General features: G+C 35.7%; 1 protein-coding gene across 3 annotated transcripts in view; it reads left to right on the forward strand.

The window, feature by feature from the left end:
* The window catches only part of PALS2 (protein associated with LIN7 2, MAGUK p55 family member), a 46,283-nt gene that overhangs the window by 9,987 nt on the left and 16,881 nt on the right, over positions 1–19,415 (forward strand). For 2 of the 3 annotated variants that reach the window (XM_007433091.4, XM_025169741.2), the window contains exons 2-5: positions 13,853–13,971; positions 15,572–15,724; positions 16,258–16,410; positions 17,020–17,247. In XM_007433091.4, the coding sequence (XP_007433153.1) occupies positions 13,855–13,971; positions 15,572–15,724; positions 16,258–16,410; positions 17,020–17,247 (651 nt within the window). In that variant the 5' untranslated portion in view covers positions 13,853–13,854. The remainder of the gene's footprint in view (positions 1–13,852; positions 13,972–15,571; positions 15,725–16,257; positions 16,411–17,019; positions 17,248–19,415) is intronic. The other variant, XM_088150686.1, reaches the window with a different exon arrangement.

The following is a 19,415-nucleotide window of genomic DNA, read 5'->3' on the forward strand; positions in this document are numbered from 1 at the left end:
TGTACTTGTTGCAAGTATCTTGATGTCACAATGTACATTTCGTCAGTTGGATGTAATTTCAGCTTGCTGCATGTGCCCCTGCAATCTTAATTATACAAAATAAGTGGTCAGAATTGGGTTCTCTGAAAAACAGCTTAGGTAAAATGATTGCACTTTAGGAAATGGTGAAAAGTTTCTAAGCACTGGATCTACAAGCTACAAACCGTAAAATTCTGTCAATAGCTGCAAATATCAGTGAAGTTTAGATATCACCTTTGTTACTTAAGGCAGTGGATATGTGTAATATACCGCAAAAATGTATACCACAATACAAATACATCAAATGTACATAGGCTCTTGATAAAGGAATAGTGGAAAGAAAAGCAGAAATCTAAATATCTCAGCTATCACTAAGACTGTTTTATGTGGTTGGAACCTCTGTGTAATTTTTATAATAATACATAGAGCTTCTGGGAGGATGGATCAGTTGAGTGCCAATTTTCATACAGTTCTCTTAGCACTGTTTTTGAAAGCCTCAAAACTATGAAATTGAAACTTATTATTATAGCCAATGGCCAGTCAGGATCACTGATTGTTTTTTAGACTCTATTTTTCATTTGCATTGGATGCTTTTTGTACTTCCTGTCTTCTATCTCATTATTTACTTCATCAGCATTGATTTCAGTGGATCTAAATTGATTCCATGCTTACTGATTCCATGATTATCTGTTAGTTTCAGAAACAGGATAAAGCATTGCCGTAATGTGCACTCACCTTTTTTAAATATGATTTTTATTAAGAATTTTATTTACAGTAGTAAAAACTAATATAAACTAAACTTAAAGAGAAGAGTATCGAAAGAAAAAATAAAAAGTTCAAGAAAAGAGAAAAAGAAAAGGAAAATAGAGAATAAAGAAAAAGAGAAGAAATATATAAAGAAGTGACTGTCATCACAACAATTATAAATACATTTAATAACTCTTCACCCCCTGTAAGGTTAAACAGATACCTCTTCATCTCATGTCCCATCCCTTATCTATAAGCAAGTCCATAAAACATCAACTTTTCAATCCTGGGGTCAGCAAAAAGTCTGTAAAGTATTGCCAGAATATTCCAACAAAGTGTCTTATTTTAACCTTGACCAAATAAGCCAACTTTATATTCCTTCCTTTTACTTCTAAGAGTCTTAATCTTTAATCCAATGAAATATTGTTGTAGGATTTTATTTCTTTCAATTCTTCTTTATCCCATTGCATAATCCCATTATCCCATTTCTTCAAGGCTTTAATAAGCCTCTTTTGTAGATTCAGTAAGAAAACATTTTCCAGGTAATTCTCTTGGTTTATCATTTATATTTCCCTTTTAATTTTTAAAACTTTAGTTTCTTTTGTATATCCAGTAAAGTGTTCTTTTCCAAGTCATTCTCTTGGTCTGTCATTTGTAGTTCCACATTCTGTACTTTATCTATCTGATCAGATAAAATTTGTTGCACATCTGTCATTCCTTCATTAACATCTTTTAGACATAGTCTATCCTTAGAAGCAGACATCATTACTGGCAGTATTGATATAGTAGATACTAACTTCTGGCTCCATTCTTCAAAGATCTTTAATATTTCTGATGTTATAAGGTTTTGTATAATTCTGTAAATCCCAGTATTAGCTGACATCAGGCTTTGTATTTTTTTTCTTCTGCTTAAAATCTTTAGTCCCCTCTAGTGTCCAGTTTATAAAATAATCAGTTATCCTTTGTTATGACTTGCAAAGGATAACCAAAATAAATCTGTTTCCCACGAAAAGTTGTTTATTTTTTATAGTTAATTCCAAAATCTTATAGTAAAAGTCAATATTCCAAATTTATTTGGACCCTTAATCTGTTTATAACTTTATTAGATCAAAATTTTATTTAGCTTCTTGCTAAATAACATTTCAAATTCTTTAAGTTCTTAAGCTTGTAATTAATTTTTATTTTCTTTAAGTTCTTACGCTTGTAATTAATTTTTATTTTCTTCTGAGTTGAAGATAAACTCACCTGATGAAGACTTTTCAAACCTTTTCTGACCTTCAAAGACTTTTCCGAAAGTCTCTAATAGCTTTAAAATGGTTAATAGGCAATTTCTGAAAGTGATTAGAAAGTGAGGTTTGCGAACTTAGTGTCCTTGGTTGCAAGCAGGATGGCTGATCCTGTCATCTCCTGGTGCTCAAGCCCATGGAAAACCACTGTCCTGCAGTCTCCTCGCAAGGAGCAGCTGTCTGGAGCACATGTGGGCAATCTCCTGTCCTCTCCTTATTGGTGAGGTTCCAGGGAACTGGTCTACTCACCAGTTCCTTGGTCTTTGCCGCAGTCATTGGCTCCGCTTTCACAGAACCATCTTCAGCTCACCATACCTCCCCCGGAAGTCATGTGCACTCCTTTTTCAACCTTGCTTTCCATCACTGTAGCCTTTATATACTATATTTTAGGGATTTTCAGAAGTTGAGATTTAGCTCCCCTATACTGAAAGGGGAAATATTTTCTTTGCTGTCTCTTTGGCCTGTGTGTCATATCAGTCACTAGTAAGTTACTTATGGACTTCACATTGTATAGTAATAATTTTGAGTTTTATATGTTGAGTACTGGTTAATTTGATACTGCTAGTGGACTCCTGTTAAGTTGATGATGCACGTTTGATGCTGATTTATTAGATTTGTTTTCAAATGGCTTCTGATAGCACTGCAGCCTTCTTTATTTATTATGTTTTAAAATTCTTTGGTTAATACCTTTTGTTCTGATTCTAACTCCACCCAATTCTTAAGCTATAGAGAATTTTTTCAGCTTCTAACAATGTTAACACTCCAGTAGAAGGAATATATGTGGCTCAGGGTTGAACTGTGGCATCCTTGGTGATCTGTGAGCTTGGTGGTTTGTTTGCAGACGTTTCATTACCCGGCTAGGTAACATCATCAGTGCAAGTTACTGTGGGATTTGCTCCTTGTTTATATACAGTAACTTGCCCTGCCAGTTTTGGTGGGGCTGTGGTTTTCTCCTTGGTAGTTCCTTGATTAGGGTATGTTTTTCTTCTTGATTGTTTGCCTGGTGTTAATCCCTGGTTATCTGGGTGTTGGCCGATAGAGGGGATGTGTTCTGGTCTTTTTATTTCCATCTTGGCTTTTTTATTGTCTCTCTTGAATGGCGTGGAAATATGATTTATTTCTATGTGTCTGTTGATGACTGATTTGTCTGAATACCAAGCTTCCAGGAATCCCATAGTGTTTTTGGATTTAGCTTTTTCTAGAATGCTCACAGTTTCCCAGTTGAAGCTATGATTGAGTCTGTCCGTGTGTTGTGAGATTAAGGAATTTTCATCATGTCTTCTGACTGCTAGTTGGTGTTCATGGATGCACTCTGCTACTCTACTGCCTGTTTGTCCTACATAAAGTAGTGGCTGTTACAGTCCTTACACTGTATGTTGCAGATGACTCCTGTTTTTTCTTCTTGGGTGACTGGGTCTTTTCGATTACTTAAGATGTTTTGGAGGGCTTTAGTTGGTTTGTATGCTGCAGTGATGCTGTGTAATTGTAATAGTCTGTTGGTTGTTTCTGAGATGGTTTTGATGTATAGTAGTGTTATCCTTTTTATAACTTGTGTTGGTTGTGCTGTAGTGGGTTGAGTCATCAGGCAGTTTTTGACAGAGTTGCGTGAGTATCCATTTTGTTGGAAGATGTTGTATGGGTGGTCTGTTTCTTTTTCTGGTGTTCTAGGTTGCTGCAGTGTGTTTGTACTCGTCTGAATAATGTTCTTACACAGCTCCTCTTGTGGGAGGTTGGGTTGTTACTTTGGTAGTGAAGCAATCGGTTAGTGTGGGTTGTTTTTCGATAGACTTGCGTTTCTAATTTGCTGTCATTTCCTCTGCTGATGAGGTTATCCGGGAAGGGTAGTGTGTTGTTGTTTTCCTCTTCCCTTGTGAATTTTATTCGATTGAAGATGTTGTTGATTGTTTCATGTGTCTTCTCTAGTTCTTTTTTATTATGACAAAGGTCATATTAAAATACATATCAGATCCATTCTTTTGACTGTATGTGTAGGAGTGCTATAGTTTCTAGATGCTGCATTATGGTCTTGGCTATGAGTCCTGAGAGTGATGATCCCATGGGCATTCCTCTGATTTGTTGGTATAAAACTGTCAGGGCAAGCTACTCTGTATAAACAGGGAACAAACCCCACACTCACAATGATGATGTTACCTAGTTGGGTAATGAAACGTCGGCAAGCAAGCAGCCAAGCTCAGAGAACACCAAAGATGCCACAGTGTTAACAGCTGAATGTATTGTTGGAGAACACCTTAATAAACAGTGGACTCAGAAGTAGAATGGAAGGATAGCAGATATCAAATAATGAAAGTTACATTGGGGAAATAGCAATTTTGAAATAGAAAACAAGGCTTAATTCTACCGGGTAACCCTTCTTTATGGTGAGGATAACTCATAAATGTTAATATAAACTTGGATTTTAAATGGTTCTCAGCTTGTGAATATGCCAAATAAGATGTGTTTGAATATGCGTTTTGAACAGCCCAAACTTAATATGTAAGCTTCTTTCTAATGATGTCATGGAGGAAATGTGCTTTCACAACAGTTTGCTAAAGAAGACCTTTGTCTCCATTTTATATAGGCTGATAATTGCTGTCTTTGAATGAGTTTTAACCCATAAAACCTTATGTCTCCACACATGTATAATGATATGAGGTTTTAGATGCTAGAAGTTTCATTAATGATGGTGGAAGTCTTGAGAAAGCCTTGAGGATGCATTTATAGGTAACACTAAGCTAGGATCTTTAAAACATAATTTCCAGATGAACCTCTGGTGGACTGCTTTGTACATGCTGCCAAGCCATGAATAAACCAGTTACATTATGTCTTAACATTATGTCAGAATTATCTGGAATATTTTCAAAATTTATAGGCTACAGGTTGCATTTTCTAGAAATTGATATATTTATACAAAATTCTATATAATGCACCACATAGATTTACGAAGGGGAGCAATATACCTCTTAAAATCAAAAAGTCCTAGATTTGGTCCATGTTATTTCCACTTTGGGTTGGAAAAGAGAAAAAGGCATAAAACTCTGGAGAGTACTGCTATTCACTGTAAAAAATTATAATCTGGATTGACCAAACATACCTTCCTGCATTCTTTATAACTTGAATCATGAAGTCTATTATCTTTCCACATCTTGTCAATTATAGCTTTTTTGGCACATTCATATGATTTCCTGGTAGACTGCCTTGAGACTATAGTCTTTGAATGTAAGGGGTAATCATAACAATATGTCCTGAAAAAGATTGTAGCCCAGAGGGAATTCTGACCAGGGATAATTCTCAGGCTTCACATCTTGTGACAGAATAAAAGCAAATTTGCCACAGAGCCCTGTTTAGGGTGAGAATGCTGCTTAACAGGAGGCTTGGTAAGTGTACTTGGATGATTACACTTACATAATTGGAATCACACTACAGGTGGTATATGAGTAATAATCCTCCAAAAAGGTTACTTTTTCTGTGTCATATTTTCCAAAGTATAGTAACGGTTTTTGCTGAATTACAAGATTTCATTCCACCCTCCACATCTGTTCAGTTTTCTGTAGTAGCTTATAGAGGCCAAAGATGTCACAATTACAGTGGATTCATAGCTGTGATAACGAAGTCTTCCCTTTGGAGGGTTATATATTTGACAGAACACTAATTATAAACATTTTCTAATTATTGTAGGATAATTAGTTGAGACAAGGGGTAAGAAGTTATAGCTATATCAAAGATTAATTTTTAAGCTCTTACTAAGCAAGGCAGATTGAATGTGGTGGGATTTTGGAGTAAATTAGGCTGCTGTGGGATTATACATAGCTAACTTTGTAACACTGGAGTAATCAACCAAGTTTTTTTTTTTAATTGGCAGAGTCTGAGTGATTAGTGTACTGATATCTGTGAAATGATATCTTATCACTTTAAAGTGACTACTGTTTTTACACTTTTTTGTTAGGACTCCTGGAGCAATGTTGCATTACTGAAAGATCTGTTTGAATGTACCTCAAAATGTATCATTTCTTTAAAATTATAGGGCTACTGAATTTAGTGTGAGGAAAGCATAGAAAAGTCAATTACGAGTAGTCCTCACATACTAACTGCCTTGTGCAGTGACTATTTGAAGTTACAACAGTTCTAAAAACAGTTCTCGCATTTGCAATGATCGCAGTGTCACACAATCAAGTTATTACAATTCGCATGCTTTGCAAGCAGCTTGCGACATGCAGAGTTAATAGAGAAGGCAGAGGTGAAATTATAAGTCATGGTCACGTGATTTTTCGCTTAGCAACCATGGCGCTTCACTTAACGACTAAATGGGAAGTAAGGTCATAAGCCTATTGCGGTCACATGATTTTCCGCTTAGCAACTGTGGCACTTAGCAATTGAGTTGCCAATCCCAATTATGGTTGCTAAGTGAGGACTACCTGTGTACACTCTGAAATAGGTAACAGTTATTGTCAACATATTGTGTTGCACCTTTATTTGTAGATTGTTGATTGAAATATTTTCTGTTCTTCCTTTAAATCTATCTAGGAGGATCTGTAGAGCATGCCTTGGGTGGATTATCTGAGAGATTGACTGACATTGTTCACAGCACTTTATCAGGAGTGCATACTTATTTTGTTCAATCTCTAGGCCTCATTCTTAACAGTTAGGGAGAAACTTGTTTTTGATGGTGAAGCTATCATGTGCCCTCCTGCTGTCAATATTTGAAAGTTGATAAAGGGAAAAACTGCAGTTTGCCATTTGGAGACTATCTTATAGTGCTTGTTTATCTAATTCGTGAGTGTTATACTGTATTGGATACAATCCACCTAGGATTTTATGCCAATATAAAATGAGGTCCTTCTGAAACCATGTAATTTGCCTGTTAATAGGTGTGGGCTATGAAAAGTATATTCCATCTATATCAGCAAAATTGCATTGATTCTTGCTGTGTTTCTGGACTCAGAAAATTAACAAAAGGAAAAGTTTCAAATGATGCCAAAAAAGTATATACACGATAAGTTTCTCTTTTTATTTGTAGCAAACAACAAACTTTTAATTCCAATGGATAATATCAGCATTGCTTAATCTTTCACTCACTTGATGAATTCAATTTCTAGACCTTGTTTTAAAGGAACAAGTCAATCATACCTGTAGATCATTGCTGAGATTGAGGCACCCTTTTAGATCTCCTGCAAATAACAAAAAGGTGCTGTAGAGTGGCCCATCCACTTTCAGGGTGCCAGAAAAGGTGCAGGATCTCACTGGCCCCATTATGAGCTGTGGCCTCCTGTGCTACAAAAACAGGACAAAATATTTGGTGGAATTCTGGTCACTTTCTTAGCCAAATGAATACATTGTTAAGACACACAGTACCTGTTACAAAACTGTTATTTATTATTTACTCCAATAATTGGTGCATTCTCCACATGTGTGAACTTCAACTTCCAGAATTCTCAGCAAGGGCCATCCTGGCTGGAAATTCTGAAAGGCCAAGACCAGGGATCTGGGTAGAAAATGCTGATGTATAAAAATCCAATCATGTGTGGTTTTCCTGATATTAACACACTTATCATCATAACTGGCCAGATCATTACATTCAGCCTAGGTTTGAAGGAATTGAAGAATGGAAAGAAACAGTGGCTTTTATTGTTGAATATAATCCAGTGATAAAGTAGATTAGGGAATCTAAATTTGCTATGTATTGAAAGTGTCCAACTCTTTCAGTTAATTTGTCATAATATAGTTCCAGATTTTTGACAGTTCTACTAATGGTTTTTGCGGTAGGTTATCAGGAAGCAAGAGGCTACATCATTTATACATCATTTATCCTTTTTTTTTTTTTGTGCCAGTTTTAACAAAATAACCTGAGCTTTCTCTCCCACCCGCATCCCACCATTAAATTGGGTGTTGTTCTCATATTGTACACTGTATTAAAACTTACATTGAAATATGCATTCATACCACAGCCTAAAGATGTATTTGAATTATATTTCCAAGGATCCCAAACCAGGGTGATCAATGGCATACAATTAATTGGCTGTTAATTAATTTTTGGAATATGTTGTCAAGGCCAATAATCTGGTAGGATTAAGAAAGGAATTAGACACGTCTAGAGCAGATAATCTTACAGGTAGTCCTTGTTTAGTGACCACAATTGGGACTGACAACTTGATTGTTAAGTGAAGCAATCGCTAAGTAAAACTGCAACTGTGGTTATGATCTTGCTTCAGCTTTTCTTTGTTTTACAGACCTGCAAAGGTGGTAAATGTGAGGACTGGTCACAAAGTTACTTTTTTATCTCCATCATAACTGTGAACACTTGCTAAATGAGTCAGTCGCTAAATGAAGAGTACCTGTATTTGCTGTTCATATTGCTGCTCCAATATGGAGAGGAAATGCAAACATCCTTAAAGTGTACATTTTTAAAGTTTTGCCTATCAACAGCATGTTATCAAGTTCATTGCTACAAGTGTCTTAGAAACTGATTATACTGATTATCACACTGAAGTATATCTGTCAAGTTTAGGAGACATTAACTTAATAAGATTATTTACATCCCATAAACGTGGCAATACCTAGTTGAATGTGGCTGATATTGAAAAGCTGATGGAAGGCCAACAGGAAATACCAGAACAATAGGCTAGACTGGCAATTGAAAAAAAAAACCTTGGAAGAAAATAATAGCAAACAACTTCTGTATTTTTGTCAAGAAAAGTAGATGGGTGTTTCCAAAGTCAACAGGAATTTTGCTCAACTCAAAAAATTTACCTTTTTAAGAAGATCTTGACTTCCTTTTTGAGAGACACAGTTGTCAATTGTTGTTTATTATAGTATGTCATAGTGTGTTAGTGGCATCAGATTGAAACTGTGTTTTTATTTCCTACTTGGAAATGGCTGGTAATTATTTATAACAGAAATTTATATGCATATATACAGATTTATAATGGGGTATTATTTAAAGAAAAAATGAATGATGGATGTGAACATAATGGTGAACATAACTCTGAATTGCAAATAAAGGGAGTGTGCCTTATCATTCAAACAAAGTTAGGACTATGGTCATAACATTGTCCTGTTACATAAAGTGACAAATAGAGAATGAGTCCTCCAGGGCAAAAACTCATAATGACATTTGAACTAGAATCTTATTTACACACAACAGAGGAAGTTGAAATAACCACAGGAATTCTAGCCTTATTGAGCTCAGCTATAGCACTTAGCAAAAATGGAGTTCAGACTTTTCCATAGAATTCATAAGGACCTGTTGATATCATTTGGGTAGATCCAAACTTAGGAGTGGAGAATGAATGGAGTGGCTGAAGTCAAATCCTGGTATTTTACAAATTAGAATAAGAGAGGCAACCTGATTACCAACCCCCCCCCCCCCATTGGATTGAAATTGAATTTCATGTCCCAACATTCCCAGCTACCTATGGCTAATAACAAGGGATTACAGAAGTTGTAGTCTAAAATATTGGAAGATGCCTTGGGTAGTTGAGGTCAGAATGAGGTTTTTATGCAGAAGGAATTGCAATATTTCTTCTGCTGTTGATTGTATTGCTGCACTGTCTCTCTGTTCAAGTGCATCCTTTTAGTTAATTTTTACATATTGTGAGTTGCTCTCTCTATATGCTTCCTGTTGGTGAATCTTGGAATGTTAATAAAAATGAAGTATATCATGTAAGTCTCAAGTTTGTCTATTGTTAATATGTACTGTCTTGTGTGTAAAGAAAGAGTGGGATTCCAGTATAAAGTAGGGTTGTGAAATCAGTGGGGTATAAATAATAATCACGTCCAGCTGATTTCAGTGGGAGCAAAGTGCAACTGACCTAATGGATTTGTCTCAGTGTATTTGGACTGGGGTCAGACCAACAGTACAATCTGATATAAGACAAAAGGCATGATTTGCTTGCAGAGTCAACCCCTGATTACAGTTTCAATCCCTGGTATCTCTAGATAGAACTGGAACAGAGTTGTAGTTGTTCAAAGAGCTGCTGCCTGTTTTGACACTGCTAGCTTAGATGGGCCAAAAATCTGATTGTATGTTTACAGTCAGTTTAGAAAGATATCAAAAATCTTGCTTACTGATGGTCACATTTTAGTCCATGAACAATTGTCATAGTACAAATAATAACTATAAAATGGATACAAGGTTCAGTCCTGAATCTTTATTCATCAACGTTTTTATTCATGAACAGGTGGTTATCAGATTTACTGTACAAATGACACAAAATTGTGTTAGAAAAGTAATACTTCAGAAGACAAAAATAAAATTCAAAACAGTTTTGATGCTTTCAGAAAAATGGGCTAAAAGTAACAGTGAAATTTAGCACAGACAACTGGAAATTTTACTTAAGAAACTGAAATTAAATGCACAAGAGTGGGATTCATGATATATGACTTTGTAATAGGACATATGAAAAGGATCTTGGAATTGTAATCGATTACGAAGTAAATATGAACAACAGAAATATAATTTCAAAATTATGGAATAATACAGGTTGTTTTGCAGTGGTAGACCTGACATCAAATATTGTGTTTAGTTTTGGGAAAGGATTTAGATAAAGCTGAACAAGTACAGAGAAAGGCAAAAGGAATGGTCAGGTATGAAGAGAAATTGAAGGCACTAGGAATGTTTAGCCTTGAGAAGAGAAGACACAGTGGGAATATCATAACTCTCTTTAAATACTTGAAAGAATGTTTACATAGAAGAAAGTCAAGAATAGTTCTCTGTCCTCTCAAAGTGCAGGACACAGAAAACTGGTTTTAAGTAACAAGAAGGCAAATTCTGATGTTAGGAGAAATGTCCTTTGGATAAGAGTAGAGAGGTGTGGATTTCTCTTCTCTGCATGTGTTCAAGCAAAGGTTAGAGAAGACCAATAGCTTAAATGTTGTAGCTTGGTTACTACCTATTTGTTTATTCCAAGAATAAGGAATAGTGTTCAGCTGTTCAACTGAATAAGTTATGGAAATAAAGTTTATTGCTTTAAGTGAGCTTTGGAAAGTAACAGTGAATTCTAGTCTACAGCCAATACAATGCTATTACCCTAGAAATTGCTGATTGCTTTCCCTAACTTTGTACTTTCCAGAAGGGTTGAATTACAATTCCCAGAATTCCCTGACAGCATGGCCAGTCATATGATAGAAGTCATACTGTATTCAGATACATCTGGACAGAAGCAGATTATGAAAAATGCTAGTTTGGGGATATATTTTCCACATTCTGTGGTCATCTATGTAATCTTTTTTTTTTAGTTTGTTGCAGCTTTTTTTTATTTTTACATTTATACATGCAAATAACTTTTTTGCCCATTACAAATTAAAACTGTCTTCTGAGTAAAACATTTTTTCCAAGTTTGCAGCATGCGTCTTCCAGATTAGTACATTTTAGGATGCTGCTTTGTGTCTTATTTTGTTACCTCAGAGTTGTGCAGAAATTTAGATATCGCACAGACAAATGAATGTGAGAAGCATTTCACATGCATCTTTTCAAAGTGAGTTTGTCTCCAACGAGGTATTAAAAACAGCTTAAAGTCTTCTTAGTGCAATTTATTGGCTTTAATCTAGATAATGAACTTGAATTTCTTGCTGCCACCTACACAGCTCCTAGGTCTTCATTTTTTATTAATAAAAATGCATTATGTTCCTGAAATTTTGGTATGGTTGACAACAATCTTGGCTTATCAACTAAAGAAAAAAATGCTGTCAGAATTCCTGAAAGCATAATGTAACTGTCATTAGCCTCCTACACAAGCTTTTCAAAGAGAGCTTGTTTGCTGGAAGGAGATGGGGATGCATTGATTATAAAGTGTAGTTATAGCAACTTTTTTTAAAAGCTTCCATAGTATGATACATGTTCATTTTAAAAATGGCACCACATGGTTAAAATTTTCTACTTACTAATATGCCAGAAAATATTTTCCCCCCTTTAAGCGAGGAGATATTAAGAAAGTAGGTGTTAAAGTGTTATTTAATGAAAACTGTTGTGAAGATAATGTTTAGTGCGAGTAGCTCTTCATGAGCTCTTGCAGCTCTGTTTCTGAGATAGTCCTTATGGGCAATACTGTAGAATCTTTTAGTTTTAACAAGTTTGTATCTTCCAGTTTGATGTGCTTTGTCTTTTAAAAGAGGTGATTAATTCTTCCTCTGATTGCCTCTGATCACTACAGAAAGAAAGCCAAGGGATGTCTGCTTACTCAATTACTGTGCATTTGTTTTTTGTGGTGTTATAATTATTTTAATCATTGTTAAAAAATTAATCCTAGGATTAGTGTATGTTAATGTGCATTAAATTACTAACGATCCAGTGCTTCTGGCTTGGCCTGTTTTTACATTGGTGCTTTTTAACCTGTGAATTGCTTTATTGCACTTACACATACATACCTCACATCAGCCCGTCCCATTAGATCCAGCAGGGAAGGCATGCTACACATTCCATCAGCCGGGAACTTGCATTTTGTGGGTCCCAGGAGGTGGGCCTTCTCTGCCGTGGCTCCCTCCTTGTGGAACATTCTCCCCCCTGAAGTGAGGCTCACCCCTTCCTTGCTGCTGTCGTTTAGGAAGTCCCTTAAGACATGGTTACATCAGGCCTGGGGGTCTTTGGGAACCGGAAACATTCTTAGGTGGCTCTACTATGATTAATATTCTCTCCCTCCTTGGGGTTTGTATATTTTAAAATTTAAATTTTTAAAACTTTTTTGTGATGTATTTTAATAATGACTTTTTAATCTTTTATAATGATTGTTTTTATCTATTTGTTATTTTATTTAATTGTTGTACACTGCCCAGAGTCGCTTTGTGTGGGATGGCTATAGAAATGTGATAAATATATGCCTTTGTATGTTCTTGTTTGTTTATGTATGTTTTGTGTTTGTTGTAAAGAATAAAAAATTTTATTAAAAAAAAAAGAAATGTGATAAATTAAATACATAAATTAAATACACTTGAAGGATAAAATTAGTGTTAGATATTACGGATTACTCAACTGTGAGTTGAATAATCGGACTGTGGAATCTTATCTCAGCATATAGATCTACTAGACCTACTCTCTGATATAGGATATTTACTTTCATAATATGTATTTTAGTGTCTTCTCTACTCTCTTTTTATATTTTCAATAAATTGTGGCTTATAAATGGACTGGTGGATTGTTATGGATTTATTGGCACTTTTAAAGGATTATGCCCTTCTACATGCTTAAACAATTCCTAATTGTCTGATGTCTATGTCTAATGGGCAATGAATGGAAGCTGGCAGGATTGACTCTTCATTCTTAAGATCTTTCCCACTCTGTAAGAAAAGCTACCACGATCTGCTTTTTTTCTGTCTCAAAAGTAGGTGAGGAAATGGATGAAGAGTCTTCACCCTTTCCCATTTTTGGGGACTGAATATGCAAGCATTTATCTCATATGCAGGTAGTCCTTGCTTAACAACCACAATTGGGACTGGAAACTCCATTGTTAAGTGATGCAGTTGTTAAGTGAAGCATGTGACTGCGATGATCACAAGTGCGAGGACTGGTCGTAAAGTTACTTTTTCAGTGCTATCATAACTTTGGTTGCTAAACAGGGCAGTTGTTAAGCCAGGACTACCTATAAATTGGTTAGCTTTTAAAGTGCCAAAAGGCTTCTCATTGCTTTTTTAGCTTTTGAAATGTTTCTCAAAAACAGCATTGAATAAGATAAGGATTGGTGCTTGACCTCTAAGTGGCTGGTCACGCAATTATTTTAAAGGCAAATAGACAATATATTTGTTATAATAAATCTGACTCTTTAAGACACAACTTTTACTAAAGTATTTTCTCTGTATATATTTCTTTTCAATAGCAATGCAGCAAGTTTTGGATAACCTTACTGATTTACCCTCATCATCAGGAGCTGAAGAAATAGACCTTATTTTCTTGAAAGGAATTATGGAGAATCCTATTGTAAAATCACTTGCTAAGGTATGAAATATTTATTCAGTGCTCCTTCTCATATAGACTAGCCCCTTGGAAATCCCTGGTGCATTGGGTGGGAAGAATTGACTATGAGATAGCTATCAAGGAGATGGGCAGGCTGTAGGAGGCTCCAGAGTACCCTAAGACTGCACTGCTGTAATTCAGCAGCAAAAGTTGCTGAATTGTAGCAACATGATTTTAGTCTGTTCTGGGGAGTTCTGATGGTTTTAAAGTTAGGAAGGAGAAAAGATTCTCTCTGGGAGGTGTTCTTCTCCCATGTCTACCCTTACCCCTCCCACCCAAAAAGTACTGCAAAACAACAACCCAACGCCCTATGTGATAGTGCCACATGTCACCAAATGGCTTCTTGTGGCCCTTCAGAAAATTGGGAGGCTGAATTATGGGGCCCAGTTGCATAGACTTTGCTGGTATCTAGAGTATGTGGTAACAAAATCTGATATGCAAAAAGATATGAGCCATTGGATTCATTTTTCTGATCACATAGTTCATAAGGTGTCCCCAAATATGGGGGTCTCCAGATGTAACTACTTAATTGCTCTGTCAATTCTTGAGCAACCATTAGCTATCCCTTCACTTCATCTTCTAGATTTCAGTAAAGCTGCATTAATTTGATATTTCAAAAATAGCATGTGAAAAGATAAAAAAAGAGTATGTGATAGCTGCATATAGAACATAGGGAATTATAATCTGAAGTTTCAATATTGTGATTCTTCAGTTCATTCTTAATAAATGAATGGCAGTTTCCTCTCCAAAAGGGGAAATACTATATTTTCTTGAAAAAGGATGTTCCGAATTTAGATTGCCTCCTCCTTCCAGCTATCAGACAGAAAAAGAAAAATGTGGGTGTTCATTATTGTATTCTCAGTTACTCTCCCATTTGCAGACAAATTTATGGGGAAAAAATACTCTTCTTTTCTAATAAATACAGTATGTAAGCATTCTGCTAATCTAGTTGTGTGTGGTTTATACTTTCTCAGTCTCATTTCCCTTGCGTTAAGTTTTCAAGTAATGCTTCAACTCTTAGGAACTGGTATCCCTATGCATTTTTAAAGCAGAAAATCTTCTGACTTCCATGGTAAAAGTAGACACTGTAAGGAAGCAGATGTAAAATAATAATGATTCTAGTTTCAACTTGATTATCCTAAGAATGCCATTCAATCAATATTACATCCGTTTCATGATAGTACATATATTTTTACTGTAATATTTTCTTTTGTAAGACATCTATTCACTGTAGTTCCAGCATTACCTGTGGTGAGAAAATATCTATTAAATCAGAATCTGAAGCATAGTTATGCCTTACTGCTTCCAAAAGGCTGTGTATTAACCATAATATCTTACTTCAGCTACTAAGAATAAAAACAGAACTATTCAGAAAAGTATATTTGCATGTTTTATTTAAGTGAACTGCTGTTTTTGAAGGGTCCTGAAGCAAAGATAAAAATCCCAAATTACAACGCATGAAATAACAATTTGCAGGAAGTGCAATAGAGTTGTTATCAAAATACCTTGTAAGTATTGTAAAATAAATGATAAATCAGACACACTTTTCTTGTTAGTATGTCTTGCTCTGTGACTTTCATAGGCTCATGAACGACTGGAAGATTCTAAACTTGAGGCTGTGAGTGATAACAATCTGGAATTGGTCAATGAGATTCTTGAAGACATCAGTCCATTAATAAACAAAGATGAAAATATTGCAGAATTGGTTGGTATACTAAAGGAACCACACTTTCTGGTAAGTATATTTTGTAGTATTAACAATTAACTATACTTTTGTTCAGTTGCTGTAAAATGTATCAAAATAGGTTTTGTTTTAAAGACAAGACTTTATGGTTCAGATCTAAAGAATATTGTGTCATGTTAGACTGAAATTGATATAACTTCAACTGTGTTTGGTCTTGGACTATAAATAAATTTTGATTGATAACTTCAGTTACCATTTCTTTCTAATTTACTTTAGATTTGAACATGACTTGATTTATTCTCTGAACTGGATCCCATCCATTGTTTTGAGCTTAAAAGAACATGCTAAAATGAGCATCTGTTTAAAAAAAAAAAAATCCTAGAATTTCTCTGTGTGTATGATGAATAGAGCTTATCAAATTTTGCAGCTGCTATTTACAAAATTGAGGAGTTGCCATATTAATATTGCAGGACCATACTGGATTACCAAGGAGTGGCCTAGAAATTATTCTGTGTAACTATTGGCCAACAATAGCTGAAAAAAAGTGCTTTAAATGCATCATCTCATCCATTCTTTATTTGCAGTCACTCTTAGAAGCTCATGATATTGTGGCATCAAAGTGTTATGAGTCTCCTCCGTCTAGTCCAGAAATAAATAATGCTTCAGTGAACAATCAGATAGTGCCAGTAGATGCTATTCGTATACTTGGCATTCATAAAAGAGCAGGAGAGCCCCTGGTGAGTATTAATTTTTTCCCTCTTAAATATGAAGTATGTTTGAGAGACTTGCATAATCTGTCTCTGTTGTTTCTTTAATTAAAATTATAAGATGGTAAAATGCTTTTTGAGTAGAAACTAAAATATAAAAGTGAAGTGGGAAAGGAATAGTTCTCTAATGGCTTGTTTTTATATATTGGGGCAATCCAGAGCTTTTGGGGGACTGCAAGGCTTTTAGTGTGTGAGTGTGTAAGAAAGAAGGAACAACGAATTTCAGTGAAAACACCTAATATTCTCTAGGGAGAAGAAACATTAAAGATTGCTTTAATCTCTGTATGCATGTTCTTCCACCAGTAAATAGAGTAGATGAATAAATGTATGTTAATGTTAGATAATGATTAAAATGATTGTGTTCAGTAAGTTGAAAATGTGAGAAATCCATGTTTGTAAGTCAGTTCCTTATATGAAATACTCTTTTGCTTTTGGATTTCAGGATCATAACAGTATACAAGTTTTAACAGCTCTTATGTGATGTCAACTAATAAGAAATCACGGTGTTAAGATTCTAGTTCTGAAATGGGGATAAATGTTTCAGAGATAAACTCTGATGCCCTTCAAATGTTCGTTTAGGGTGTCACATTTAGGGTGGAGAATAATGACCTGGTGATTGCAAGAATCCTTCATGGAGGAATGATAGACCGACAAGGTCTCCTACATGTAGGTGATATCATTAAAGAGGTTAATGGTCATGAAGTTGGAAACAATCCAAAAGAATTGCAAGAACTCCTGAAGAGTATTAGTGGTAGTGTCACTCTGAAGATTCTTCCTAGCTACAGAGATAATATTGTTCCCCAACAGGTTAGTAGTACCATCCTTGATAGCTTGAAGCTATATAGCAAATGTTAATTTGTTTTCTTTCCTCAGTCTAATCAAATATGTTAATTAACTCAGCTATGGTCATATTTAAAGGTGACAGCTGTCTGCAGTTAATATTTTGCTGAGAGACACTTAAAATAGATATGTAAATGTACTGTAGTTACACATAATTGTAGGATTTTCTTTCATTCAGAATGCAAGCATTGTAAGACTACAGCTGACCATAACTCAAGTGTATGAAAAGATGTATGTTACTATCTATATTATGATTATGACTATATTTTAATCCCTCTTTTAAAATATATATTTTGGTCAACTCAAGGTGGCAAACATACCTAATGCTCCTGCCTATGTTCCCCACAAGAACAACCCTGTGAGGTGGGTTGATCTGAGAGAGAGTGCCTGGCCCAAGCCACCCAGCTGGCTTTCGTGCCTAAGGGAGGCCAGAACTCACAGCCTCCTGGTTTCTAGGCCAGCACCTTAACCACCACACCAGACTGGTACTCTATGGGAGATGAAAATGAAGATGTTAATTTCTGAGCAACAAAATTAATATAATTTTATATTAGTAAGTTCTTGAAAACACAGGGAGTTTGGTCAATTCCTTGAGAATAAAATTATACATTACATTTATTGGTATTTAATTCATTCTTTCTTGCCCTGTGTACAAATATGTACACATACACAACACACCTTATTTTTGCCAAGTTTTCTTCTCTAAACTCTTGGCTTAGAATTTTATATCTGGGAAGAACCCCCCCCATCACTCTGGGAGAAGTGGTTAAATATTTTGATAGAGGCACTTAAACCTGGGAATGCCTCAGGTAATGACTGTATTTGGCCTGAAGTGATCAAATGTAATGGTAGGTGGTCAGTGCCTTTACTGTCATCTCTGTTTAGATATATTGACCAAACTAGGCACATTCCTAAGGTTTTGGGGGTAGTAGTAATAGTCCCTATCTATAAGAAAGGCAATAGGGATGATTCAGCTAATTATAGACCAATCAGCATCTGAACAATGAACGTCAGTCAAGGATGGATTCTAAAAAGGATCCTAGGGGATAAACAGGGAAGAGTGTTTATCCTAGGGGATAAACAGGGAAGGATGATCAACTGTTGCCCATATTCTCATACTACACCACCTTATTCAAAAATATGTGAATAATTTAAAATCCGTATATGTGCCATTTTTGGATTTTAAAGTCACCTTTGATTCCATGGATAGGAAGATTCAGTGGAATAAGCTGAAGAACACCACCATGGACAGACAGCTCCTCCAGCTGATTCAGAACCTGTATGCTACCTCTTCCTTGGGAGTAAGGTGTAATAATCAAAGGCTACTCTCTAATGAAATGCAGGTGCAATGTGTATGCATCAGAGATGTATTTTAGCCCTTGCCCTATTTAATCAGTTCATCAACTCAATGATTGAAATAATAAACAAAGCAGATAGCCATGCCCCTAAACTAGCAGGCTGCAAGATCTCAATACTCTTATGCTTAGATGATGCAGTCCTTATTTCCCGTTCTCCTATTGGACACAGAAGGATGATTCCAAAGATGGAATATAGAAGGGAACTTATAGAAAGATTCATACTTTTAAGTATCTGAGAGTGGTTATCTACTGTAAGGGAAATTGGACGGCCCATCATGATTACATCTCTCAGATGATTTTAGATCTGCAACAGCCATCATATGACTTTTCTTCACTACATGAGGTGACTTCGTTCCAGCGTGCTTTGAAATTTTTACAACCTAAAATGCCCAGCTGGGGCTGTGCGCTGAGAAAAACACCCTTGAGGTAGCCCTGACTAAATGTTTGAGGACTATACTCACTGCACCCAGAGAGGTTGTCAGTGCCCTCCTTAGGTTAGAAATTTGGATGCCCAAAACTGAGGCTAGGACATGGAGATTAATGCTAAATTATTACTTAAAACTCCAGTTCTTTCCCCTGGGCCTCTTCCCATTAATAACAGCTGGAAACTTCCCACTAAACTGGAATAATCTCATCAAACAAAAATAGAAGATACTGGGATTACCGGAGAGCACATTTTAGATCTTTGGGGTATGAGCATGCCAAAAATATATTCCTACAGAGACAAAATGCTATCGAAATTCAGAGAGATAAATAGTGGCACAGAGAAGTAGGACC

This window comes from Python bivittatus, unplaced genomic scaffold (genome assembly GCF_059951505.1).
Source record: "Python bivittatus isolate LINGU-HERP-01145 unplaced genomic scaffold, Pbiv_v1 ctg000610_np1212, whole genome shotgun sequence".
In the NCBI taxonomy this organism is placed as follows: domain Eukaryota; kingdom Metazoa; phylum Chordata; class Lepidosauria; order Squamata; family Pythonidae; genus Python; species Python bivittatus.